At 48.4% G+C, this 27057-nt stretch overlaps 1 protein-coding gene across 4 annotated transcripts; it reads left to right on the forward strand.

Annotated features, from left to right (window-relative positions):
* Positions 1-5713: 5713 nt before the first annotated feature.
* Prdm8 (PR/SET domain 8) lies at positions 5714-25761 on the forward strand. Of its 4 annotated transcripts, none has more exons than XM_032916633.1 (5): positions 5714-5796; positions 19303-19435; positions 21592-21812; positions 22744-22972; positions 23384-25761. In XM_032916633.1, the coding sequence occupies exons 3-5, from the start codon at positions 21594-21596 to the stop codon at positions 25006-25008; spliced, it is 2073 nt and encodes a 690-aa protein (XP_032772524.1). In that variant the 5' UTR covers positions 5714-5796; positions 19303-19435; positions 21592-21593; the 3' UTR covers positions 25009-25761. The 4 variants fall into 4 exon arrangements, with proteins under 4 accessions (XP_032772524.1, XP_032772525.1, XP_032772523.1 ...); XM_032916634.1 differs by lacking the exon at positions 5714-5796 and adding an exon at positions 18988-19156; XM_032916632.1 differs by lacking the exon at positions 5714-5796 and having other exon boundaries at positions 19178-19435.
* The last annotated feature ends 1296 nt before the right edge of the window (positions 25762-27057 follow it).

Here is a 27057-nt window from a genome sequence, read left to right on the forward strand (position 1 = left end):
AGCCAGTCTAAAGTGCTCTCTGTCTTGCTACTTCTGCTTCGGCAGACCAGGGAGAGAACTGGATCAGGATAGTCTTGGAGCAAACACTGCAAACCCGCTTTTCTCATTGAATTTGCATAGGTCCCTTTGAATGTACACTGTCTTATTTGGTCTTCGCTTCTATCGTCATTTTTTGATCATCCAAATGGTTGTTGTTCTGTATGGTATGTGGGTTGAGGGCATTGTTATATGCGAGTGCTTCCAAGTCCTCTGCTTCCTCCCTTGGACGGTGTCCAGATGCCACTGCACACTGGGCTGGAAGGATGAACCCTTACTGCTGAAGGGAGTTCTCTAGTTTATACCAAGTTCAGAAAAATCTAGGCAGTCCTGGTAGACTTCGAGCTCAATTAGCAGGGTTTCCCCACTGTTTCGTAGGTAACTTTCACTCATTCTGGTGTAATTCTCCACACCTTATTGCTCAGAAATCAACCTATCTCTCTTACATTTTCTGTTTACAAAACCCTTCAGAAGCTCTGTTTGTGATAAGATCTAGAGTACCCAACCACCTGTAATTTTTTTCCCCTAAGTTTGCAGTGTTTCTCTACCACTCAGCTCTTACTCTCTTGTCTGGGGGTTAGTACAGATTCAGGAGCAGAGGTCAGGAATAGAAAGTTGAGAAGAGGAAGTTTCTGCATCCTGGAATTCAGAGGAAGTCATGGAAGTCTTTTGCCCTGAGACTGATTTATTAAGAAGTGACCGTCATTCGCTGAAATCTGGCTGGTCTTGAGAAAAGTGACTGACAGAGTCAGCAAGTGACTAACCAAATACAGCAAGCCTGGTCCTACCACCGGAAGCCACAAAAGGATGAGAAGCACCAGGGGTACCCAAAGAAAGGAAAACAATAGGGTATGCCTTCCAATCGTTCCAATCTTCCTGATCTTGACTTGCAAGGCCTCCCAAGACTTCTTGAGAGCTGTAAGAGCCCTTCAGCCAAATGACTCAGAAATGATTCTTTAACCGTGAATTCAGGGAGGGAGGGGGAAAAACAAAAAAGAATGGAATACTTGGGGCTGGAAAGTTACAATCATTAAAGTACTTGCTGCTGCAAAAGCCTGAGGGCCTGAGCTGCCAGATCTGGAATCACTTAGAGACAAGCGACCCAGGTACATTTGTAAGGCACTATCTGGCCTGGATATTTTTGTAAAGGATTATGTGGATTAAAGTGTTCATTGGATTCATTAAATAGGATTATGTTCATTAAAGTGGGAAGACCCACACTAAAAGTGGGTAGCACCATTCCCTTGGCTTAAGTCCTGGGCTGTACAAAAGGGAGAAAGTCGCATAATCCTGACCTTATCCTTAAACTGTGACCTGGAATAAACCCTTTCTCCCCAGAGTTGTTATTGTCAGGATATTTTATTATAACAACAGGAAAAGAAACCAAAACGGATGCCCAGTAGCCAGAGGAAAACCCAAGTGTGATGAATGGGAGAGGCAAAAGGGACTTGGCTTGCTGTGAAACAACTCACTCACCTACATGTAAGCTCATAGCACTAAAGCTTGAGCAACCCATTCATGTGTATGGTGCCCCACGATCTAGTCACCTCTTAAAAGTCCTCATCACTCAATATCATTACATTAGGAATCTATGTGAACTTCAGAAGGGACAAAGCACATTCCAGCCATAGACCTTATGTCCTGTTTATATTCTTGCACTTCTGACACTCTGTGTGCCCTGACTCTGATGAAATTCACAAAGAGAATTCTAAATACAAGAATATGTACAGGCACATAAGTAGTTGATAATTTCTCATTACACAACACCTTGGTCGGCCTTGAACTCATGATCCTTCTGCCTCTACCAAGCACTAAGAAGTTTAGAGATTACAGGCCCCTATTATAAAGGCTAGGGTTTTGGGGTTTTTGTTTTTGTTTTTCGAGAGGTGGGGGGGTACTGTTGGGTTTTTGTTAGATTGATTTTGTTTTATGTTTTTGTTTTTTTGGTGTTTTTTAGTTTTTCTGTCTTTGTTTTTGTTTATTTGTCTGTCTTGTTTTGTTTTGGCTTTGACTTTTCATTTGTTTGGTTGTTGTTTTGAGACAGGATCCTGCTATATAGGCCAGACTAGCTTAGAGCTTGCTGTGTAATATACTAGTCCTTCAAGGACAATACTAAAAACAAAAGGATCTTTAAAAAAAAAACAAAAAACAAAAAACTTTTATTTGGACTGGAGAGGTGACTCTAAACCTAAGAGCACTAGTTGCCCTTGCAGGGATCCCAGGGTCAGTTCTCAAGACCTATGTGGTGGTTCAAGACCATCTATAATTCCAGTTCTAGGGGATCTGACACCCTCTTCTGACCTCTGAGGGAACCAAGAATGCATGTGGTGCACATTCACATATGCAGGCAAATAGTCACATGCAAAATAAAGTAAATCCAATAATCTAATGATTCTAATGATCTAATTTTTAAATATTTTTGTTTAGGATGTCCACCTATAAAACTTGATAAAATGTAGTCTTGCTTGGTGCTAGCATGAACTCCTCTCTTTTATCCTTCCATTTTTAAGAGTTCTCTTTGTAAAAAACAAAAATAAACATGCTTGCTGTCCCCTAAGGAAAAAAAAAAAAAGAGTTCTCTTTGGGGCTGGAGAGATGGCTCAGCAGTTAAGAGCACTGACTGCTCTTCCAGAGGTCCTGAGTTCAATTCCCAGCAACCACGTGGTGACTCACAACCATCTGTAATGGGATCAGATGCCCTCTTCTGGTGTGTCTGAAGACAGCGACAGTGTACTTATACATAATAAATAAATCTTTAAAAAAAAAAAAAAGAGTTCTCTTTGTAGCCCAATACCTATCGTCAAAACCCGTATCACCCCTTTTTTTTTCTTTCACCTTGAAGATTAATCTCCCCAGACCCCTTGGCTGGTATCTATGGCCATGTGACTCAGAGCCAAGTCATGAAAATTTAAAGTAGTCCCTTCATGGATAAAAAGAAATAGCCCATCTCTTCGCCCATCCCTTCTTTAACCTTAAAATAATAATGTGACACCTGGAGTTATAGGGGTATTATGGTGAACATGAGACAATTGTTAAATAACATTTCTATACAGCTAAGTAGTAAATAAGCTGCCCATTTAAATTTGAATTTCTTATAAATCACTAGAAAATTTGAAGCATTAGTATGATCCAAATGCTTACGGTGTATATTTTAAAAGCATAATTTTGTAGATAATGATACGCATGTGTCTTAGTCAGGGTTTCTATTCCTGCACAAATGTCATGACCAGGAAGCAAGTTGGAGAGGAAAGGGTTTATTCAGCTTACACTTCCACATTGCTATTCATCACCAGAGGAAGTCAGGACTGGAACTCAAGCAGGTCAGGAAGCAGGAGCTGATGCAGAAACCATGGAGGGATGTTTCTTACTGGCTTGCTTCCCCTGGCTTGCTCAGCTTGCTTTCTTATAGAACCCAGGACCACCAGCCCAGGGATGGCTCCACCCACAATGGGCTGGGCCCTCCCGCCTTGATCACTAATTGAGTCAATGCCTTACAGCTGGATCTCATAGAGGCATTACTCAAGGGAGGACCTCCTTTCTCTGCGGTAACTCGAGCTGGTGTCAGGTTGACACACAAAACCAGTCAGTACAACACGTATACTAGTTACATTGTGAAGAAGAACCAGCATTTTAAAAATAAAATTAAGAATGCTGTTCAGCTGAACTTTATACGGAGCGCCACACTCTTTAAAATTTTCCCGTTTTTGTTATTAACTGTATCAAATATCAAATGGATAAAATAATGTTTATAAAATGTGCGCGTCAAAAAGAAAAACAGTAGAATGACGGCATTAGCAACCACCTAGTCCAGGACTATCTTTGTCTGGGTTGTGTTTAGTTTTCCTTTTCCTTTTAAATAGCTTCCTTCGTTTGTCCAGCTCTATCTTTGGCTAAAATCTAGGAACTGAAGAAAGGCCTTTGAGTCGCTACAGTAAAGTTAACCCAGCAACCCCTCCCCTCCCCCCACAACCCACTTCCACATGAAGCAAATTTCAAAGCAGGAAGGGGCTCTGTCAACATACTCAAAGCCCACCACCAAGCTGGTCTTTTTCAGACCTAGTCGGGTTTCTAGTCAGACAAGAGAGACTACAGAGAAGGTATTCTTGCAGTGAAGGGTGGAATGTGGGTCTCTGTGTGTTTTCAGAGGAGCCACCCCAACAGTCAGGTTTTCTCAGGAGTTTCCTCTGCCTCTCCAGGGCTCAACCGCAGGCGTGGCGCGCACCCCTGCCCAAGCTTCCCTCCTGCAATCCTGCATATGCTTTCGAGCTAAACGACCCTTTCCCTGGTTATCTCCTCACGGGATACATCTGCTGGATGCCTAGCCTCCTCAGCTCGGCTTTCATCTTTCCGTGTCTCAACACATTGTTTCCTCCAGTCCTGATGGCAGCGTGGAAGGGAGCCATCCCACCCGGCCCTCTTTGGGATTGGCAGCGAATGAATGATTGGCAGCGGGCATCTCTGTCAGAGCTTTGGCATGCCGCAGAGTGGGAGCCCCGTGCTAATGAATGCCATCTACACCTACCAGATGTGCCACTGGGTGACATGCCAGGTCTTTTACATAATGCCATTCTGCCGGACACGGGACAGCTGGGGGTGGGGGTGTCTTTTAATGCCTTGGAGTACGAGTAGGTCTGCCTTCCCTTTCTGTCATTTTTTATTCAGGCTACCCTCTACTGTCCATAAGCCCAATTAGTTCCCATTATGTTGCCCTAAAGACTATAAAGCTGAGGATGGCGAAGAGACAGCTCTAAGCTGAAGAAACTTGAGCTTAATGAATATGTCCCCTGACCTCCCACGCACAAAAATAGCCCATCTTCTACTGCCCGCTTACTCTCTGCCTCTCGGCTGCCATACCTAGAGACACCGCTTAGAAGTGTACAGAAAGAATCACAAGCACCTGGGATATCTGGTATTAAATAGGGGGAGGGAAGGCCCCAAACTTCTCACCCCAGCCCATGTTAAATTAGCAAGAATGAGCTTTGCACGCCTCGGCGACCCCATGGTTCTTCCCTTCTCAGTCTGCAGTGTTTCCCCTAGGGAAGGTACCTTGTCCAAAGTGTGTATCAAGTCATGGATGAAGTGTGGAGGTGAGAATGTTTCCTGAAGTAGGGTGAACTCTGTGGGAAGCACAGGGAACGAGATAGACCACTTTTGAGCAATGGCAGGTGTCTGCGCTCCTGTGTGTGTGTGTGTGTGTGTGTGTGTGTGTGTGTGTGTGTGTGTGTGTGTGTGTGTGGTGGGTGTGGCGGGGGGGGGGCGGTCTCCACTCCAGATGGAGAACTGAGAGCTCAAGGTATGCTAGATTAGTCCCTCTGCTTCTGCCACATCTACCCCAGGGGGTGCCGAATCTTAGGCTACCTGAGGAGAGCAGACCTCAAATCCTCCCTAGACTCATACCTTCCTCACGCTCGCCCTCCCACAACCGCTACTAACTCTGAGGCCACAAGGCTCCGCAGCCACCAGGCGCTGCTCCCACGCGCGGGCCACTGCCCTTGGCCTAGGGTCCCGCAGGCAGGGCCAGTCCCTGTCACCCGCGCCCCGCCCGCCGTCAGACTCCAGATGGCGGTTCCCTGCGCTCTGCTTGCGGTACCCCAGACGCCGCCCCGCAGCAGCCGGCAGCCGCTCCCTCCCTCCCAGCTGCTGCTGAAGAGCCCGGTACGGATCGCAAAGCCTCGGCTGGGATCCGGGCCCCGGAACCAGTGTCGGAGCGCGGGACTTCAGAGGTCGGCTCGCCGGGACTGAGCGCCCCGCATTCCGCAGGTAGGAAGCCGGGGATGCTCACTGGGACGCGAGCGGGAGCCTGCCCGCAGGCGACCACCCACACTCTCCCTTGACCTTCCTTCCCTCACCCCTCCTCCAACGCGTCGAGGGCGGGGCTGGGGCTGGACCACCCGTGGGACAGCCAACGGAGGCTGCGCAGCCGCCGGGAGAGGGCGCCCAGCCGCTAATACCCGCTCTGGAAGCTCGCTTTCTGGGCGCCGCGCCCCGGCGCAGGGGAAAGAGGTTTCAACCGGAAGGACGACCCCTTCCGTCCGAGAGTGGAAATAACCACTACGAGTGTGACAGCCCACTTCCCCATTTTTTTTAATTTTATTTATTTATTTATTTATTTATTTATTTATTTATTTATTTATTTTACTGTTCTCACTGCCCTCCCTCCTCTTCCCCTTCCTCTCCTCTGATCTCCCTGCTCCCCTCTCCCCTCCTCTCTTCTCCCTTCTTCCCTCTCCCCTCCTTTCCCCCCCTTGCCTAGTTGTCTTTCTACTGTCTGCTCCGCCCTAGCATTCCCGTACTCCTATTCTTAGAGCCCTCAGAGGCTCAGGAGGAGTTTGTCTGCCCCTGGGAGATGCTACGGAAGGCGATGGGTTTTCTGCCCAGACTTGTTGCTCTGAATGATGCCTCCCTGGGCGCTGAGTCGAGTCGAGCAATCAGCTGGGAGTATGACAGCTCCGGGAAGTTGGGGTTTTCCTCCCATCCCGTTGGAGGAAATGGGGTATTTGACCAGGGAGTGAGTGTTTTGGTGGGGAGCAGCACATCCTTGGAATGTGGAGCTCTGGGTTCCCACTCCTAGACAGAATAAGTGAAGTGATGTTCAGTGGCCTGGTACTGAGTTCCTTCCCCCCAAAGCACTCAGGACGTTCCCGTACACTCCTCCCTTAAAGGAGACATCCCTAAGACGGAAAGTCAACCTTCAAGTCCTGTCCTCTCTGTTTCCACCAAAGCCGGGCCTGAGGGTGGGGATGGAGGAAAGACACTACAGGCCGCGGTGCCCGGCCCCTGCGCGACCATCTGACGTCCCCTCTAATCCCCAAGTGTCCCAGCGCGTGCCCACAGTGCCCTCCGGCAGAAGCAGGTTCCATAAGCTCTCAGAATAAATCCCCTTGGAAACATTAATCACAGCGACCAGTAAGTGCAAACCGTGAGCCCGCCCGGTGTCTGCCCTTTAATCCCTCCCTCTGTCTTCTGAAAAAGCAGCGGGGGACAGGCTCAGTTGATCCCGACCGATCTCTTCACCCACTGGGCGTGCTTTCCGGAAATTTCACGAAGCCTTTGCCAAAGTAAAGGGATCTGAAAGTGGAGAAAAGAAGTGAGGGGAGACAAGTGGGAAACTGGGGTGCAGGTTAATTTCTGCGGAGTAACCCTAGCCTGGAGCCCAGAGATTGGACAGGAACGGCAGCACCGCCGGGGGTGGGGGGTGGGGGGCGGTGGCCTGAACTGAAATGCTGGTCTAGGTTGGGAGCCGGGGTTGGAAGCCAGTTCTTTTCCTTCTGCGCTTCTACACACGTGACCTCACGTAGGCGTTGTCCCCTCATTTGAGTCAGCTTGCGAGAATCAGGCTTTGCCCCTCTGGGGCTTGTTGCTCGCACTTGAGATTTCACCATCATGTCGTTCAATTAATCATATTCCACTTCTCCTATTTTATTCAAATCCGTCTTCCAGTTCCCTCATAATCGTAATGTGCGCCATTGCCTTTTATCTTTGATTAATTAGGAAACTGAAAATGATAATGGAGGGTTGGACCAATAAATTAGCTTTAAGAACAGACGGACCGACGTCCAGGCTTGCTGTGTGGGTGGGCGCTGCAGAAGGGGGGCGGCGGCCGCGGTGGGTGCGAAATACACCCGTCCGGCCTCAAATGCATTGGGTAGGACCACTCTCTGCCCTGAGTGCTGAAAGACCCCTTCTCGAGTTTGAGTCTGCACTTGGAGAGAGGCTAGTGAGGGCGGGCTTCACCTTTCTTTCTGAAGCCTGGCTGGTGGGTCCAGGTTTCGGAGTCGCTCCTATTGAAAATATTTCTGAAAGTTACCGTTGGATCTTACACTCTCTCTTCCTCTGCGTTCACTGAGAGAGATTGAGAGAATCTAAAAATCCGCCCCGTGGCTCCCAGGCCCAGGAGGCAAGGCCCGTTGCGCCCCTTTTCTCCTTCCATGAAATCGCTCACGCCTCCAGACGGCTAAAGGAGAGAGCACTTTGCGGCTCTTCACGGCTTCGCTCCAGCCTCTTTAGCTTTCAATTGGAAACCAATTAAAGGTTTCTATAAATCTGTTAGCTCCCCTTTTATCTGGGGACCCCTGATGCATGCGATATTGCCCTTTAGATGGCTCTTCCGCGTTTTGTTTTACAATTGTTGTATCAATATAATGCGGCCTTTCTTCTCCTGTCTCTATAGATACGGATACACAAGGAAAACCAGAGCTATTCAGGCTCATTTGTCCAGGAGCCTAGCAGCGGTGCCCTTTCTCTGCGGCTGCTTTCCCTGGTTCGGTAGCAGCAGTTATGGTAGAAGCAGATGGCTGCTGATTGGGGGAGCTTTGTGGCTCTAATGCTGAATACTTTATGGAAAAGGACTTTATCATGCTTGGTTGGGCAGAGGAACAAGGGGGGTGAGATTTATGGCCAGGAAAAATAAATCTTTTTCCAAGTTGTGGCTCCTTCTCACCAGCGTCTCCTCTGCCCCTGGGGTCAAACACTAAGGAATTGGTTTGATTTGATTTGATTCGCCTTTCTGCTAACAGCATTTTTTAGTCAGGATCTGTGTGGAGCGTGCACCGAGAGCCAGAAGTTTATGAAATACCCCAGGTTGCTGGTGCTGCTTCAACACGGCCTCACCCCGGGGTGGGGAGCAGAAGGACATGCTCTTAAAGGCTGTTTGAGGCCCTGTTTTCCTGTATGTCTTGCTGAGCGAGGCTTTATTGCTGGTTATCCTATTATCGGTTAGGAACAAAAGATGAAGGATGCTCCCACAGCCAAAGGCAGAGGAGGACACTGATCGTGAAGGAGGGAGAAACATGACAAACACGGAGAGGCAGGTGTGCTTATCCCTTTGAAAGGGTGTGAACTGGAAGGTAGTTTAAGGGATATCGGTGAACGCAGCGGGTTTTTTTTTTTTTTTTTAGACTAAAATTCAAATTCAGTTGTCCAGGGGTACTCACAGTGCAGCCTTCTGTTAGAAGCCGAACTCACCTCAACCTGTACCCTTGTCCTTCTTCACCTTCTCTTTACCTCTCCTGAGTTTTGCCTCTGCTGCTGGAGTGTGCACCACTCCTCTTGCCTTTAGAAGCTGTTGTAAAGCAGCGTCACCCACCCCCAAGGGCACACAGACATGTTCCTAACATGCACAGCCTTGAAAGTCTGGCTTTAAAACAGGCCAACCTATCTCAGTGCTGGCTCTCTTTCTCTTTCAGGTATAGTCCTTGTTTTCCTGACCTTGGAAATGCCGCCAGTTTTCCATTTTAAGAAACTGTTGACCCTTCTTCATGTTCCAAAGTCCCTTTATCCTGCTTTTCACATTTTAACCTGACCCCAGAAACTGAAATGGCCAGGGCCGCTTCCAAAAAGGTCACAGTTTTCTACCTCAAATTTACCTCTACGTCTCTGAAGAGCACTGCTACCCTACATTCCCACAGGCACCTTTACATCTTGTTTCTAGAGAGGAGAAAACATTATACATATATACTGTAGCTGTCTTCAGACACACCAGAAGAGGGCGTTGTCTCCCATTACAGATGGTTGTGAGCCACCATGTGGTTGTTGGGAATTGAACTCAGGACCTCTGGAAGAGCAGTCAGTGCTATAACTGCTGAGCCATCTCTCCAGCCCCACACTTAATTCTTATGCTGACACATTAACTAATTTTTTTTATCACCATAGTTTTACTCTTCCTTCACGGGAAGCAGCAGCACAGAGAAGCTGCCTAACCCAAGCATGTGACAGAGCTGGGATCCTAACACAAGCCTGCTCTTGGTGTACTGGAGTTCAGAGGGGTTAAGAGGTTCTCTCAGACACATAGCTAGCTCACTGAAGACTCAGAGGTCAGACATAGGTGTCCAGTGTCCCAAATAGAGAGCACTTAACTCCTGCCTCCGTTATGCTTCAGGAGGAATTTGGGAAGCCACGAATGTTCCTGGATTCAGAGACAATAGCTCGAGATCATAGCTTAGGACGAACATAAGTTCTAGTTTCAGGGAGTGTGTACAATAGGAGGAAGCAGATTCTAGCTGGGCTAGTAGTAGGTACCAGGACTGGAGGGGGGAAAGGGGAGAGAGAGGTTGAGGGTGAAGAAGAGCTTACTTGGCCCTTTGCCCAAGGATCTTGGGGCTTAGGGTGTGACTTGTGAACCATCCCTAGGAAAATTAGCAGTGCTCTCTGCCCCAGGGCCCTGAGCCTGCTGCTTTAGACCCAGCTGCTTGAGTATGTTGGGGTACAGGGGTGGGGAGGCTAGACTCTTCTTTCCAGCCAGGGCTTGCAGACTTGTGAGCAGTTACAGGCCTCAGTTTTGACTGTAAAACTTGAGTTAACCTCTATCACATCCAGGAGTTTCTCATCTACGGAGCCTGTCTTACCTCTGACAATCCCACCCCGTTTCCTACTGAATCTAATGTGGCACTGTGACCCGTGGCACCTTACAGGCCATAAGTGGGAACGGAAGGGGGGGTCGTGTCTATTCTTTTATCCATTTATCCTGCCCTCTTGCACATTCTTGAGGGCCTTTGGGTGGAGAGGCAGCCAGTATCTGCGACAGGAAGAAGCGATCACAGGTTTTGCCTACTATATCTTCCAGTGACTCCACTCAGAAGTCCTCAGCCTTCCCTGAGACCCCTGGAAAAATGGGTGAACGATACACTTCCAGCTTTCCCGATTAGGAAACAAAGACAGCGTTAGTGACCTCGGGTATCACGGGCATAAGTTTTTACTTGCCCTATACTAGGCATTTATGTGCGCTCGCTTAAGTCAAACAGTGCCCTCACAGTAACTTCATAAAAGGACTCCTGTATTGCCTTGCATTAGTAAATGAGGCTGAAATACACATGCACAAAACCCAATGTATCTTCTCTGCCTGTGTGTGTGCTTAGTGCTGGTTTTCCTTGGGTCGGAGCTCTAGGCTTCTAGCTAAGGAGACTTGTTCATTAACGAAGGCATTGAGACCTCCCCAGAATGTCAAAGACTGAAATGAAGCTAGCCCTGGCTCTTGGAAGTAATCCCTTACCATCTGCCCAGCAACTGGCTTTCCAAAACTTGCTCGCCCTGGTTCCCTCACTGCGATCCCTGAGGCAGCTCTTGCCAGCTAGTTCAACTGCAGGAAAATGGAGGCTGAGCTAGGTCACTGGCTGCCTAGCTAGTGAGAGTGCTAACTCACGGGGCGCGCTCGCAAAAGCTGGGAGACCTGCCAGGGCAAGGTCGTGGCCAGGAGCAGGTGGGGAGCGATGCTGGCGAAAGGAGTGTTTCTGTCAGAGCAGGTTTCTCCCTGGAGACCTCTTACTACTACAAGGATCGCCTGACACCTAGCAAAAGGCCTTGAGAGGAGGCGTTTGGAAGGTTAGGGAGCCTGGGGAAAGTGACAGACCCTTAGAACTCCCAGCCGAGTGTGCTTCAACAGGAGCACCAAAAAAACAGGTTGGCCCCGGTCCGGCTCTAAGTTCAAGGTTCCTCCCCGCTTCTCAAGACCGCCCCCCCCCACTCGCAGTGGGTGGCATGTTGTTTGACCTTCCATAGGGGCATCTTCGGTCAACAGCTCTGCATTCGGATGAATTAACGCAAATGTCATGGAGCCCTTGCTACTTACAAGTCTGGGAAATCCAGCTGAGTGCCCTCCCTTCTGGGAAGGCTGGGTGGCCTTCTCTGAAAGACTCTTAGCGCCGCCATCACTATTGCTGAGTCATGGATACCCGAGGAGCAGAAGTTTCCCAGACCCAGAAGGACTGTCCACGCTTTTCTCTGCCGCCCAAACTCTGAGCTCAAATTCGGTTCTAAACCCAATGATTTTAGGGAGGAGATGGAATCTGTTGCAGTCAGGATGCACTGGTTTTCTTCACAGGTTCAGGGGAAGCCTACCTGTGTGCAAACAATATGCTAGCACCACAGATAGACCTGAGAATGTCTGATGCCACGGGGCACCTGCTCAGACACGGACACCGCACAGTAAGAGTGTATTGAGAAATTGTGTCCTTCTTAGCTCTACTGCTTGGCCTCTCTCTGGGGATGAAGGCTTTATCATAGGACTTCCAGTGAAATGTGTTCTCAAAACAGCATTGAGTGTCCTATAGATAGAAAGCCAAGGGAAAGACAGGACGTCATCTTTCTCAATTGCTGATCTCAGCAACTTTCACGCCCTACTGTAAATGCACAAGCATACTGAGAAAGGGTTAACAAGTGTTTATTATTTTGTTGTCTTAATGGATATCAGGGAAACAGAGTCAGCCTGGAGTAGAAGGAAAGCCAGCACCAAGATTGGTTGGTCCCTCTCAGTGCCAGGCTTTCAGGGGCTGCACAGATAGGTTCCTACCCATTAGGAGCATCTCTGTGTGTTTTAGTTATGGCTCTTGGAAGGGGAAGACCTGAGGGGCAGGGTGACACTGCTTTACCACAGGTTCCAAAGGCAAGAGAGGAATACACTCCAGCAGTAGACACAGCACATCCGGCTGAAGAGAAGCAAAACCCCAAAGGGGGAAGAGAAGACGGAAGATATGGGTAGATTTTTGTTTGTTTTGTTATCTGAGATAGGGTTTCTCTGAGTAACAGCCCTGACTGTCTGAGAATTTGCTTTGTAGACCAGGCTGGCCTTGAACTCACAGAGATCCACCTGCCTCTGCCTCCCTCCAGAGTGCTGGGATTAAAGGGATGATATGGGCAGATCTTAAGGTGAATTTGGCCTTGAATTGAAGATTTCCCTGTATGTATTCCTTGATATTTGAATTTCAACTTAAATAAGATTAAAAAATGTTACAGCTCTCCAGAGAGTGATGGGGACGTGTGAAGGGGTAGGGGGTGGAGAGGCAGGGGTGGGGAGGATACCATGAATAAATGAAGTCCACAGATATTTTGGCCTACATTGAACTTGAGGCCTAGGCTATCACTCTATCATAGTCGATTATGTTGGTTATTAGGAATGTTTCAAAAGATCCATTTGGCAATTTCAAATGCCGTCCATCCTTTAAAACATGAGTTCCTATTAAAATGTTACGGAGGCTCATCTGATACGTTCAAAAGATCATACAGGTCAGCTCCTACTGTCTAGTGTTTCTTCCACCTCATAAAGCTCTTTCACTGCGGTGTGTAACTCCTAAGACGTCACTGTGGCTTGTGGCAAACGTTCCATCCTTAAGGTTTTAAGGGTATTGCTCTTCCAAATATTCACCTCGAAAACCACGTTTGGTCGTGGCTTTGTGTACCTTTGAAAATCTGTGGCAAGTTCCAGGCTTTCCACGGAACATTTGAGAAAACACCTTCCACGGTTGTTCAATTAGCTTATGTAACACCTGTTGTTCATCTGCACTGAAATAATGGAAGCCTGACTTGTGCAGTTCAATGGCAAGTGAAGGAAGGGAGTTAGGTTTCAGGGGGACTTCCAAAACTCGTGCAAAGCAATGTGGACCTCTCCATTGTTACTGTTGACATCGGTCCCCATCCCCCAAAGTCTCAAGAAAGTCTATCACCATTAGCAGATTCCTAGCTAGAATGGCCTGAGTTTGTGAGTGGACTGGCTAGTCTCCTTCTCCCAAGAGAAGATAGTGCTTCTGCTGCTCACTCCCAGCAACAGGATCTCTTGCAGGGTAAGTGCTTAGAAGGTTGGGTGGAATTAGGCACCAGGGAATGAGCCTGTCTCGGTGCCAATAAGTGCCTCCTTTTAAAACTCTAGAGATACAGCTTGAAATGAGCAATGGGCCCCAGGCATTAAATGCAGGATAAGGTCTTTCTCTTGGCTTTGTGAAGAAGTTGCTTATGGAGCCTCTCGACTTGGTGGCCTTCTCCAGACTTAAGTCAGCTTCCCCAAAAGTCTCTCTTGAGTGCCAAGCATTCTGTGGTGGTTCCACTCTGCCTGATCTTGATGAGGAGGGCTGAACAGTCCTCCACCACAATCTGATGCTCTTTTGTTCTGCTCACCTCCTATGGGGCTGTTGGGGGCCAGTGAGATCAGAGCCTGGGAAGAGCGGAAGAATCTACAGACGGAAAACTAACTGTTCCTTGTCAGATCTCTAGATGTTCATCCGGGGAACAAAGTACAAAGCCTGGCAACATCCAAGGGTCAACGTTCTAGACTTGGTCCACACACCCTCCCCACCCAGGGGAGTGTAAAGCACTGATATTTTTTAGATCAGTGGTGTATCATTTCAGCCTGTTAGCCCTTCTACAGCTCACACTCAGAAGCCATTGAGGTGCTGTCACCCAAACCTAGCAAAGGTTGCCAGGACAGGAGAAGCACTACACACGATTTTAAAGGCCAGCGAGCTCTCGGGTGAACCTCAAAGAAAGGTGCAATTGGAACTCAGAATCCCTCAGAGGAAGATACAGACTTTAGAAAGGTAGATTGTAAGAACAATGACACCAACCCTGGTAGTGTCTAGCAGGAAAGACAGCTGAGGGAAAAAAAGAAAGGAAAAGGAAAAAAGGTCCTTCTTTCTTCTTTCCCCTTCTTTTCTTTCTCCCCCTTTTTCCCCCTTATACATAGGTGAGGAAAGACCCAGGAATATGAGCTTCCTCCTGACAGGCTATAAAACTGTATATCTCATGGGTTTCTGGTTTTCCCAAGATCAGGCCAAGAAGCACATACATTTTTTATTTTTTTTTATTAACCATCCAGTAAACTAACTAACAAGGGAGGGGTGCACCCAAAGTGACCTTACCATGCATGTACACTTGTAAAGTACAAATTGTGCCCTCAATCTTGGTGAATCTTTGTCCTCACCAAGATATAAATCAAACACGCAGATTAATCTCCCATACTCTCTTTAAACCCACCAAGTATTATTCTCAGGATAAAAGAAAAACAAAGAGCTGGAGAGATGGCTCAGTGACTAAGAGCACTCACTGACTGCTCTTCCAGAGGTCCTGAGTTCAATTCCCAACAGCCATGTGGTGGCTCCCAACCATCTGTGATGGGATCTGATGCCCTCTTCTGGTGTACAGATGTACATGCAGATAGAGCTCTCATACACATTAAATAAATAATACATCTTAAAAAGAAAAATAGAGGGCTGGAGAGATGGCTCAGTGGTTAAAAGCACTGTCTGCTCTTCCAGAGGTCCTGAGTTCAATTCCCAGCAACCACATGGTGGCTCACAACCATCTGTAATGGGATCCAGTGCCCTCTTCTGATGTGTCTGAAGACAGCTACAGTGTACTTACATGAATAAAATAAACACGTCTTTAAAAAAAGAAAAATAGAAAAATAGAACAAAAACAGGTATGGTGATCCATGCCTCGACCACCAGCTCTCAGGAGGTAGAGGCAAGTGGATCTCGGAGTTTGAGACCAACCTGGTCTACAGAATGAGTTCCACAACTGCCAGGGCTACACAGAGAGACCCTGTCTCATCCCCTCACTACACTCCCACCCCCAATAAAAGAAGAAGAAAAAGAAGGAATTAAAAATCATCCTGATCAATAGCTTTGGTATCTGACAAGTGTTTCTGCTTCCAAGTAGAGATGGTGAGTCAATTTCCCTTAGACAGTGCCTTATTCCAAGGGATAAGGTTAGTACTATATGCTACCCCTGAAGTTTTTCTTGCTCTCCCTGAGTCTGACAACCTCTTCCTGTAGAAACTTGGGAAGACTGTGGATAGCCTCCCATCTCTGAGAACAATTCTCCCTTATTATCTCAGAATAATTTCTGTTCGCTACTCATTGCCAAACTCTTCATCACCAAGACTGTGATGGTAGATGGCTTTGGCAATCAAATAAGAGATATAAAACAGGACCCAGACAGACACAGACAAACAGGGTGTTATTACAGTGATAATTCCTTAAGTGAGTGCTTCCCAGAGAAGTCATTATTTTAGGCCTGCTACAGTAGCTAAACTTCTTGAGGCCCTGCTTCGAAGCCTGAGGGAGAGATTCACTGAGAACCAAATTTCCTTTCTCATCCTTCCTTTACCCCTTCTCTTAGGTCATAAAAAGAACCACTTCAAGAATCCTTCATCAACTTCTCTTTAGCCTTTTCTTCCAAAACAACACTGTTATTGTCTACATATGGGTATGGGATTGTTTGTTTGTTTGTTTGTTTGGGTGAGGGGGTTGCCACAGCTTCGAGAACCTTTACTAAACCAGATCAGAGTGGCTATTCTTATTCATTATGACTGTACTTCTGGTCATTTAATTGGAAAGAGCTCCAAATACATTCATAAACCTATCGTTCTATGTCAATGTATAAAACTATTGGGTGAACTGTATTTTTATAGTGCTGTCTAAGGCTGAATTAAGTGTCTTAACTCTTTGTTTAGCATCAGTAAAATCCAGCAGTTGATTTCAAAATAGCTTGTGCACTATCTTAGTCCATAGATGGCTAGAAAACTAAAAAATTATCTATGGAGTTGATTAACACTCTATTAATGATTGTCATTTCGAGCATTTATGTGACCAAATAAAATGTGCACCACTTAATATACTGGAGACCTCCGGAAGTAAGAATTTCAGCACTCGCTTTGTTGGGTTGTGTCAGCCATTTGGTCTTCAAACAAAAGAGAAACTGGGATTCATGAAATGTGAGGGATTTAAAATTTAGATATTTAACCTAAGATCAGAAATTGAAATTTACCTAGAGGGTGGAAAAAATGAGCTAAAACATCAGTTGATCACAATGTGTCTCCTTTGGGCTGGAAGGTTACTTGGCGACAGGGAACTTGAGGAAGGTAGCCCCCCTTATTTCTGATGTAGCGAGCTCTAGGTTCCCTCTAGATTTGCCCTTGAAAGTCAAGCTTGTGAATTCCTATCTGAAATGCAAGAAACATTCTTATTCCACACAAGGTAGAAACAAGAATTCAGCCCTTGAGCAGAGCTACGTAAAGAGAAAGAAGGTGTAATAGTAGGAGAAGAGAAGTCAGACATGAGGAAAAACACCCTCCATTTAGGATTAGGTTTCTAGAAGCGTACCTTCTGGAGTGGAATAATGAGTGCTTGGGTATTTACAGGATGTACAAAGACTGTTAAAAATACATTAGCTGCTGATGTTTTTCTGAGAAAAACAAGCTCCATGTTTTCTTTTAAAGAGAAACCAAAGTGACACAGAGCACTGTTTTGTTCAACTCTGAATGAATGAAGGCCTTAATCCCATTGCATCACTGAGTCAGTCCTTGGTTACTATACAACCACAGCTCTCTCAGAACTCATTGGCTTATATTTTAAGTTGGGGGCCTAGCCTTTGACCTGCTGAGCCACATCTCTAGCCCTAGAACGGATTTGCTATCATGCCTTTCTATTCTTAACAACTGGGCCTTCTGGCCTTTCTTGTTCTTCCTTCTCTTAATTCACTTAAATATCTCACCTCTATGCTTCTACCCAGGTGCTTAGTTTCCCGGTTTGAGACAACTCTTTCAACATTTCTAACGCTCCAATCCAAAGAATCAATACGGGGATGCTGTGTGAGAGGAGGAGGAGGAGGGGAAGGAGGAGGAGGGGGAGGAGGAGGAGGAAGAGGAGGAGGAAGAAGAGGAGGAGGAGGAAGAAGGAGGAGAGGAGGAAGAGGAGGAGGAGGAAAGAGGAGGAGGAAGAGGAGGAAGAAGAGGAAGAGGAAGAGGAGGAGGAGGAGGAGGAGGAGGAGGAGGAGGAAGAGGAGGAGGAGGAGGAGGAAGAGGAGGAGGAGGAAGAGGGAGAGGAGGAGGAAGAGGAAGAGGAGGTGGAGGAGGAGGAGGAGGAGGTGGAGGAGGAGGAGGAGGAGGTGGAGGAGGAGGAGGAAGTTGTTAACAGGTAAACCCCTACATTTCTTCAATGGCCATTCTTCCCTGATGGCAGGTACCTGCAAGGTACTTTGATGTCTTGCTGACCTCCAGGCTTCAGGACAGAAGTCTCAGAGCTCCACACGGATTTGCCAACCGTCATATGCTCACCCCAAGAGGCAAGGGCAGAGATTGTCTCCTCCTTAAATCTGGGCCCTGCCTCTTGCCCTTTAGCGAGTAAACTGTACAACTGGATTTATACTCAACCTGACCTATTGCTCAATTGAATGCAGGGAGAGTGGGGGGTCGGGATTGAGGGATTGCCCGTGCCACTCAAAGGCCTTTCTTTCCTTAGGAATAGAGAGCCTACCAGAGAAAAACAGCCCCAGAGCCCCTAGCGTCATTGTCTTGTGGCCCCCGCAGAAGGAGAAAACTCTCCGGCTGGCTGTCAAAGACCTCAAGTCATTAGCATCAGCTGCCGCTCCAAAGGACCAGCCAGCGCCTCTAAGTGGCTTAGCGCACAAACGAGGCTCCCGAGACAGCCTCACTCTAGTGATTCCATCCGCTCCCCCATCAGCGGCTGAATGTGAAAGGCTTTTGAGAGTCCTTCTCAGTATTTTTTTTTTAACTTTGAACCATCCTTTCTTTACCCCGAGGTCTTAGAATCTCGGCCGCCATTCCCATTATGGGACCCCCTTGGGAACCACATAGTATAGAGTACAGAAGGTGAAAAGCTTTAACACCTGAGTCCAGTGACCCAGGCTTTTCCCAGCAAAGCTCTCCTAGCCCACACCCACGCACAGACCCTTGTCCGGGGACCTAAAAACCACCGAAGTCCCTTTAGGGGTCTGGCAGCCTTCCAGGTTTATCTTCAAACCCCACCCCATTGGACGGGAGATGGCTAAGCCAAGTTCCCACCAAAGCACACTCCCGGTCGCCCGTAGTTGCCCGGGACTCCCTGCTAGGTAGCGTAAATGCATTCAAGGAAGTCTGTTTGTCACCTCCTAGGCCACTAGCTTTACAGACCAGCCACAGCTCAATGGCCAGAGAATCCCGCGGGGAAATTTCTCACCTTCCCCCTGGGGGGGGGGATACCACTCAAACTCTGGGGACATAAGCAAGTAGTTCATGCGCTGGAAGCGTAGCCAATTCAACTCCTAGTCCTAGGTCCTCGAGTGCCTAGCAAAACAGAAAAGAGCCGCTTTGCTTCTTCTGGCACCTTCCTTCCGGAGCCTGAAGCGGGTTTTGCCAACCCAGGAGTCCCAGAGGGACCCAGCTGCAGAAGGAGGCAGGCCAGGATGCTCTGGGGGAAGCTTTGCCACTTGGGGAAGGAGCTCAGAATCTGCCTGGCGCGGGCAGGCCAGCAAAACCAGGCTTGCGGCGCCGGAGGGAGCTCCCAGACCAGCAAGAGTTAAAGGGAGGGGACGTGGGCTGTCACGCGTCATTGGGCAGATTATGTGCAGCAAACAAAAAGTGTGTGTCTGCGTGCCAGTCAGTCATTGCATCGGGTCCATCTGTACAACTCTCTCTCTCTCTCTCTCTCTCTCTCTCTCTCTCTCTCTCTCTCTCTCTCTCTCTCTCTCCTAATCTAGCTGCATCTCTCTTCTCTCTTTGGACAGAACCTACAAGACTGACACCGACACCTCTTGACATGGAAATACACTAATGTAATAGGCAGAAAGGAACACTGGGTTGCACCCCGTCGGTTCCAGGTGGCCTTATTTGGGCGACTCGGTCCTGACCTTATTTCTGGTAAGTCTATTTGCATTGACGTGGGAGGGGGATGGGAAGACGACAGGTTGAGTAGAAGGAGTGAAAAATTTGCCCCCCTTTTCCTCATTATCTAGAAGATAGGAGGGAAACGATCGCTGAAATGTTATCTCCACTGCCAATAAGATTATACAAAGGGAGGAGCGGGTGGGAGCACTTTGCTGGATAAGCTAGGGAGCTCGCGGCTACCAGACAATGCCAGCCGGGAGTGGAGAGAGAGCTTCGGCAGTAGCGCCCGCTTTTCAGCGAGCCCAGCTGGCTCTGGGTTTCCCCGGAGGATCTGGGGAGGAAGAGAACCCGGGGCCTAGAGATGGGCGTAGGACTGTGAAAGACTAGATATTAAAGCCCGGGGTCCTGCCTATCGCTTATTGTGGCTGGTTTGCGTCGCAGCGGCCACCGTGGCAGCACGGACCGCTATTAGCCCGGCTCTGGGACCTTTTTGCTGTATTGTTAGATAGAACTGCATTTTAATGACTGGGTCCCTGCTGTTGCCGAAGTGGAGGGCGATCTCCTGTCACAATGGAAAGCTTCTGTGAAGGATATTTCAAAAGCGAGGTACAAAACGTTGAAATGTAGGCAACTGGGAAGAGAGAGCGAGTGGGTTTATACGGAAAGGGTGCTAAGAGAACCTGTATTCTGCAACCTAGTATTTGATTTGCAATTGGAAATCAGAAGGGAACAAGACAGGTCCAGGAGCAGAAAGTAGTAATTGTAAACTTTCTATTTTGTGGCTATTTCCCGTATTCCCACTGTTGGGAAAATACACTTGCCATTTGGGGCATGTAGGAGACCGAACAGGAAAGAGGCTAGCTGAAGCTACGGGCATTGCATTTTCTTACATTTGTAAGACCAATTGGCTAGTAGATGTCGATTTAAAAAAATACACATCACCAATATTGTTCTTTAATGAGAAGCTAGCCAAACAAGAGAAGAATAAGATCGTTCTCCCTCTGCCACTTAAGGCGTATAAATACAGAGAAATCACCGTCAGTGGTGAAACTGCTGGGGGAAAACCAACTTAGAGGAATTGTTACATTCCCCAAGAAAAACGACACGGGTAAGGAAGAGCTAGTTTAAATATCTTCAACTATTGCTTTCTCTAAGTAGTATAGGGGGTGTCCAGCGGCTGAGGAAGGAAGCCATCCCTGTGTGACAGCTTAATAGAGAGCCCGCCACTGGGGCATTACTTCTAAATTGTTGCGGATTAAACAGCTGGAGGGCCCACTGAGGACCATTCAAGCAGGACTGCCCCTTCTTGCCCAAACAGTGGTATCCAGGGAAGTGAGAATTCACCAGTCATTACACACAGTATTTCAGACAGGGGACACTTCAAGCCTGCCCTATACCTGCTCGCTTCATGGGCCACAGGCGACTCAATCCACCCTCTTGTATAACAAGGTAACTGGGATTTAGCCTCATCCATAAATAAGCATGTCGAGAGAAAATAATTACCTCTGCTTGCTGCTTTTAATTAAAGCCTCGGAGGGACAGTGTTGGATTATGGTAATGAGCAGACATGCGTCCCTTCTTGTAGGCTGCAAAGAAAGGTTAGCTGACATAGAATTAGTGGCCCTGACACTCCACTTGAAATCCATTCGCCATGCTCTGTGGTCCCCGCCTGCTAGCTAAGGCTGCTCCCCTTGTTAGAAGAAAAGAAATCGCATCGAGTTCAGTGCATAGGACAGGGCTGTCCTCCGAAGATTAAAAGTTTGGGGGAGGAGGGGTATATAAAGTCACAAAAGCTATATATGCTGGTTTAAGGGCAAACAAACCTGCAAAAGCCCTCCCTTCACCCTGATGCCCACGCTATAAATCCCAGGCTAACACAGACACAGCCTGCTCCAGCCCTCACTAGCTCTTTATTCTCTTATTCTCAAGCAGGACGTGTGCCCTCACGCTCGCTTCCCGTTCCAGTTATTCAAAAGGGAGGAATAATACTTCGAAGTTGGCATCTTTAAAACAAGCCAGATTGATCTGCTTTATTTTTAAAATAGGAGCTATGGTTTAAAAAAAAAAAGAAAAGAAAAAAAAAGCCGAAAGTGCAAAGAAAATATGTCTGGGAGCGGAAATGCTCTGCGGAGGTTCATAGCAGAAAAGGCAATAACAACTCTCTTCTTGTCCTGGGTCTCTATCTCCAGTGATGGAGGATTCAGGCATCCAGAGAGGCATCTGGGAAGGAGATGCCAAGGCTGTCCAACAATGTCTGACAGACATTTTTACCAGTGTGTATACAACCTGTGACATCCCAGAGAATGCCATATTCGGTCCCTGTGTTCTGAGCCACACCTCCCTGTATGACAGCATAGCCTTCGTAGCCCTCAAGTCCACGGACAAGAGAACCGTACCTTACATCTTCCGGGTGAGTCTCGGCAAGCAGGATGGAGGTGTCTGAGGGTAATTTCCTGTGGGGAACGAGCCAGGAGCCATCCTAAGGACAGCCGGTCAGAGCAGAGGGGACACAACAAAAATTAGAAAAGGAAAAGTAGATTCGAATGATCGGGTCCTTTTCTGAGGGGAAAAAAAAAAAAAGACAACACCAAGGTTACCCTGGTTCTGGGTTCCCTGGATTAGGATTCCCTCAATTGCTAAGGAGACCTTGCTAGGACGGCCACTGTTACGTAGTAAGTAGTCCTTGGGGGTACTTTTACAAGTATCGAGTGTATTTGTTTTGTAACCTGGGAGGACACAATAATCGCCTGATTATTGCTCTCTTTAGCTAACATTAGCTAGTGTTCAGAGTTTGCATTTAAATAAAAATGTCAAGTGTTTTGCTAGCAAAGTATTGTTAAATCCACATTTGTGTTTGTAACAGGCCTCTCTCCTCCTGGTCTTTGTTTTTTAATTAATTATTTTATTTGTTTACATGCCAAACGTTGCTCCCAGTCCTTTCCCCCCAGCCCCCTCCCAGAGTTCCTAGTTTTTCTTCATGCAGAAAACCTGTTAGTCCTTTAGGCCTCAGTTAGGAAAGATGGGCTTGAGAGCCATAAATAATTTCGAAGACCCAAACTTACCCTTTACTTCTGAAACACACGAAATTCCCCCTACTTCTGTCATGCGTGGCAACGGAAAAGGAAATTCTACAGAGGCTAATCTGTAAGTCTGACTCAATATTGCGAAGGATGGCCAGCTATCATGCCCGGGGATGCAGTCCGACTTTGGTCAACTTTGGCAAACTTGGTTTCAGATCATTGTTTGTTAGGAACAAAAACCAAGCAGAAGACACATCCCTGGTTTCTCTGGTTTCTGTCTTTCACGTGGACCCCCCTTCTTGTCTTTCTTAAATATTGTAGGTAGACACTTCGGCGGCAAACGGTTCCTCTGAAGGTCTCATGTGGCTGCGGCTGGTCCAATCAGCCCGAGATAAGGAAGAGCAGAATCTCGAAGCTTATATAAAAAACGGACAGCTGTTCTACCGCTCTCTCCGCAGGATTGCCAAAGATGAAGAGTTGTTAGTTTGGTATGGGAAAGAACTGACTGAGTTGCTCTTGCTCTGCCCGTCTAGATCTCACAAAATGAACGGTAGGTTGGCTCGCGACCTGCACGTGGGTCTTTCGCTAGCTGGGGAGAAGTGCAGGGACTAACCAGGGTGCCTGGGTGCACTTCGCTTTCCTTGGGCTCCTCATAGGCTGGGCGAGACTTCTGAGGTGTTGTCCAAAATGGAACTGGTACAGAAAGGGAAGGAAAAGTTGGGGGAGCGCCTAGCTTGATAAATGTACAAATCAAGAAGAAAAGTTTCACCGAGTAGAATAGCGTATTCTTTTCACGGGCACTCAGAACCGAAAGATAAAGTGGATTTGTTATGGGAATGATGGCTTAGTGGCCTAGGGGCGATGCTAACTAACCTTGTGTGTGTGTGTGTGTGTGTGTGTGTGTGTGTGTGTGTGTGTGTGTGTGTGTGTGTGTGTGTGTGTGTGTTGTTTGCTCACTAAGCAGGGTCATCTCCTTACACATGCCTGGAATGCAGCCAACGTTTCCAGTTTGAGTTCCCCTACGTGGCACATCTGCGATTCCGCTGCCCCAAGAGACTTCACAGCACTGATGCGAATCCCCAAAGCGAGCAAGGGGGCGGCGTGGGCACCAAGGACCAAGGCGGCGGTGGTGGTAAAGAGCAGCAGCAGCAGCAACAGCAGCAGCAACAGCAGCAACAGGAGACGCCATTGATCCCGGGCCCCAAGTTCTGCAAAGCCGGCCCCATACACCACTACCCCGCGTCGTCCCCGGAGGCGAGCAACCCGCCGGGTGCCGCGGGTGCCGGTAGCGCCAAGCCGTCCACGGACTTCCACAACCTGGCTCGGGAACTTGAAAACGCCCGGGGAGGCAGCAGCTGCTCGGCGGCCCCGGGCGTCGGCGGTGGCGGCAGCGGCCACCAGGAGGCGGAGCTGAGTCCCGATGGCGTCGCTGCGGGCGGCTGCAAGGGCAAGAGGCGGTTCCTGGAGGAGGTGGCGGCGGAGGGCGGCGGCGCGGGGCTGGCGGGCGGCCGTGCGCGCTTCTCCGAGCGGCCGCTGGCGACCTCCAAGGAGGAGCTGGTGTGCACGCCGCAGCAGTACCGCACCGCGGGCAGCTACTTCGGCCTGGAGGAGAACGGCCGGCTCTTCGGGCCGCCCAGCCCCGAGACCGGCGAGGCAAAGCGCAGCGCCTTCGTGGAGGTGAAGAAGGCGGCCCGCACTGCGGGCTTGCAGGAGGAGGCGACGGCGACAGACGGCGCAGGGGGCACGGCCGAGGACCCGGACGTGGGAAGCGGTGTCGCCGGTGGCGGCAACGGCTCGTCCACTCCCGTGGCAGGGTCGCCCGGGGCTGCCGAGAAACTGCTGGCCCCGCGTCCTGGAGGCGCGCTGCCCGGCCGGCTAGAGGGCGGGAGCCCGGCGCGCAGCAGCGCATTCACCTCGGTGTCGCAGCTGGGCGGCGGTGGCGGCGCGGGGACCGCGGGGACCGCGGGGAGTTCCGGGGGCGGCCAAGCGGCCGCATCGGACGAGCGTAAGAGCGCCTTCTCGCAGCCCGCGCGCTCCTTCTCGCAGCTGTCCCCGTTGGTCCTGGGCCAGAAGCTGGGCGCGCTGGAACCCTGTCACCCGGGAGACGGCGTGGGTCCCACCAGACTCTACCCCGCCGCCGCTGATCCGCTGGCTGTGAAGCTGCAGGGGGCCGCGGACCTGAACGGAGCCTGCGGGCCCCTGGCGAGCGGCGGCGGCGGCGGCTTGCCCAAGCAGAGCCCCTTCCTCTACGCCACCGCCTTCTGGCCCAAGAGTTCGGCCGCCGCTGCAGCAGCAGCGGCGGCGGCCGCGGGGCCCCTGCAGCTGCAACTGCCCTCGGCGCTCACCCTGCTGCCGCCCTCCTTCACCTCGCTGTGTCTGCCGGCGCAGAACTGGTGCGCCAAGTGCAACGCCTCCTTCCGCATGACATCCGACCTAGTGTACCACATGCGGTCTCACCACAAAAAGGAGTATGCCATGGAGCCCCTGGTGAAGCGGCGGCGGGAGGAGAAACTCAAGTGCCCCATTTGCAACGAGTCCTTCAGGGAGCGTCACCACCTGTCCAGGCACATGACCTCGCATAATTGATGCGTAAAAGGATCCGGCTTTCCACGCGTGTGCACGCACAGTCAAGCCACCTGCAGGAGCAGACACGCGAGGACATCCACCACTACCTTATGCCCCCAAACACTGCAACCAAACATGTGCACACACAGGTCCCTCCCCTCGCCAGGAGCCTCATCATCCAAATGTTTAATTTTACACACACACACACACACACACACACACACACACACACACACACGGACGCACGTTTGCACGCGCGCGCACACACAGACAGGATGGTGGATTTTGGATTGGGTGGGTTGTTTGAGGGGGTTTTCTTTTGAATGCACGAATTTTCACTTTCCCAAAAACAAAGGTACATTTTAAAAAATGTCATATATTGCAACATATTGATGCATTTGTCATACGTTTCTACTTAAATTATTAAGCACTTATGGTTTAGATGTAATAACTATATGTAAGGGCAAAGTTTATTTTAGATATAAAGTAATGAAGGAAGAGGAAATGCTTTCTGCATTTCCTGATGACAGCTGTGTTCTTACAAAAATAAACAAAATGAATAAAAAGGGGGTCACCATTCAGTTTAAGTTTCCAGGGGGAAGTGCATGTATCATGAAATGATTATGGACTTCAGTGAAAAATGTCATCGATGATGTAAATATGTATTTCCTTTTAATACAAAGTGTAATTTTGTGCCAGTGAAATGGAGTCTGAATAGTTATGTGTTTCTTTTATCCCCAAAAGATTTATTAAACTTTATAGTTTATCCAGGTATGTTGGATGCTTTGACAATAAATAACTATTTTCCTCAAAGCAAATATTTGGAAAGTTTACAAACATATTTTTAGGTCAGTATAATACTTTGTGTAGTTAGTGCAGTTTCATTGACGCCTTGCACAGGTATTTACTACAAGCCAGTTTTGACCCTAAGGGTGTCGATTGTCACTTGAAGATTCTTAAGCTGAAAGGTGTTGGGCTTAATGATTAAGGACAAATCACTTAGGCACGGTAATCACCATGCAGGTAACCTGTCAGGACAACGTCAGTGTCCCTTCCAGAAGGAAACAATTAATCTCCACACAAGTGACCAGCCTTTTGGACAGCATCTGGAAGAACAGATTTTTTTTTTTTAAGCCCACTTTAGGATCTAGTAGTGGTGCTTCTTCCAAAGGGCGTCCTACATTCTAGAACTTTCAGCTTTCTGTCCTCCATTAAGGACACCATGGAGAATGTGTCAAATAACACAGTTTGAAAGATCAAGGTTTGATGACGGTGTATCAAAGGGCTCAGCCTCCACACCTGTACATCTGAGAGTGATACCAAGACAGAGATGCCAAGGAACCGACTTGTTCTTTATGAAAAGTCACTGTCACCTTCAGCTACTGTCTTCAGTTCTTAGAAAACATCGTGTACATGTCTGGTGTACACTGAAGCCTCTCCACTAAACACCAAGTGACCAATGAGTCCTTTTAGGCAGCAACCTCCTCCCCCCCACCTCTCTCTCTCTCTCTCTCTCTCTCTCTCTCTCTCTCTCTCTCTCTCTCTCTCTCTCTCTCCCAGGAACAAACCTATTTCTCAAGCGATGGAACTATAACCTCCCCCTCCCTTTCTGTTGATTTTCCTCTTATGTCTGAAGGACACTGTGGATTGATCTCTAGTGAGAACTTCACACATGTCTTCAAGGCTTTCCCAAAACTTTCCCTGAAGGACTTCGAAGCCTTCGTTGTGTTTAAGACCACCAGACAGCATTTAGAGGAGGGAGCCTGTAAAGAGTAGTTGGTGAAAAAGCTGTCTGTCTACCTTGGAGTCATCCAAATACTATTTTGGTATGATCATTCTTTGAGGCCTGCTTTCAATTTCCCCACATAGTCTGATGATTTTACACTCAACTTGCTCAAAATGTTAAAAAAAAAAAAAAGAATGGTCCCAAGTTTCCCCGGTTTTACCTCTGCTAGTGTCCACTAGTGTTCTCCTTGTTGACATCATTTGGTGTACCTGTGAATTATTTATGTCTTCTATAAAACCAGTGAAGCACGGTCGGTCCAGTGTCTTCAAATTACTTCTAGCACC

This window comes from Rattus rattus, chromosome 11, assembly GCF_011064425.1.
Source record: "Rattus rattus isolate New Zealand chromosome 11, Rrattus_CSIRO_v1, whole genome shotgun sequence".
NCBI lineage: Eukaryota > Metazoa > Chordata > Mammalia > Rodentia > Muridae > Rattus > Rattus rattus.

Bases quoted from the DNA above. Each gene is read 5' to 3' on its own strand.
- Prdm8 (XM_032916633.1), top strand. From the start codon at position 21,594: ATGGAGGATTCAGGCATCCAGAGAGGCATCTGGGAAGGAGATGCCAAG. The intron at 21,813-22,743 runs GTGAGTCTCGGC...TAAATATTGTAG, and splicing joins CCGTACCTTACATCTTCCGG to GTAGACACTTCGGCGGCAAA. The intron at 22,973-23,383 runs GTAGGTTGGCTC...TTGCTCACTAAG, and splicing joins TAGATCTCACAAAATGAACG to CAGGGTCATCTCCTTACACA.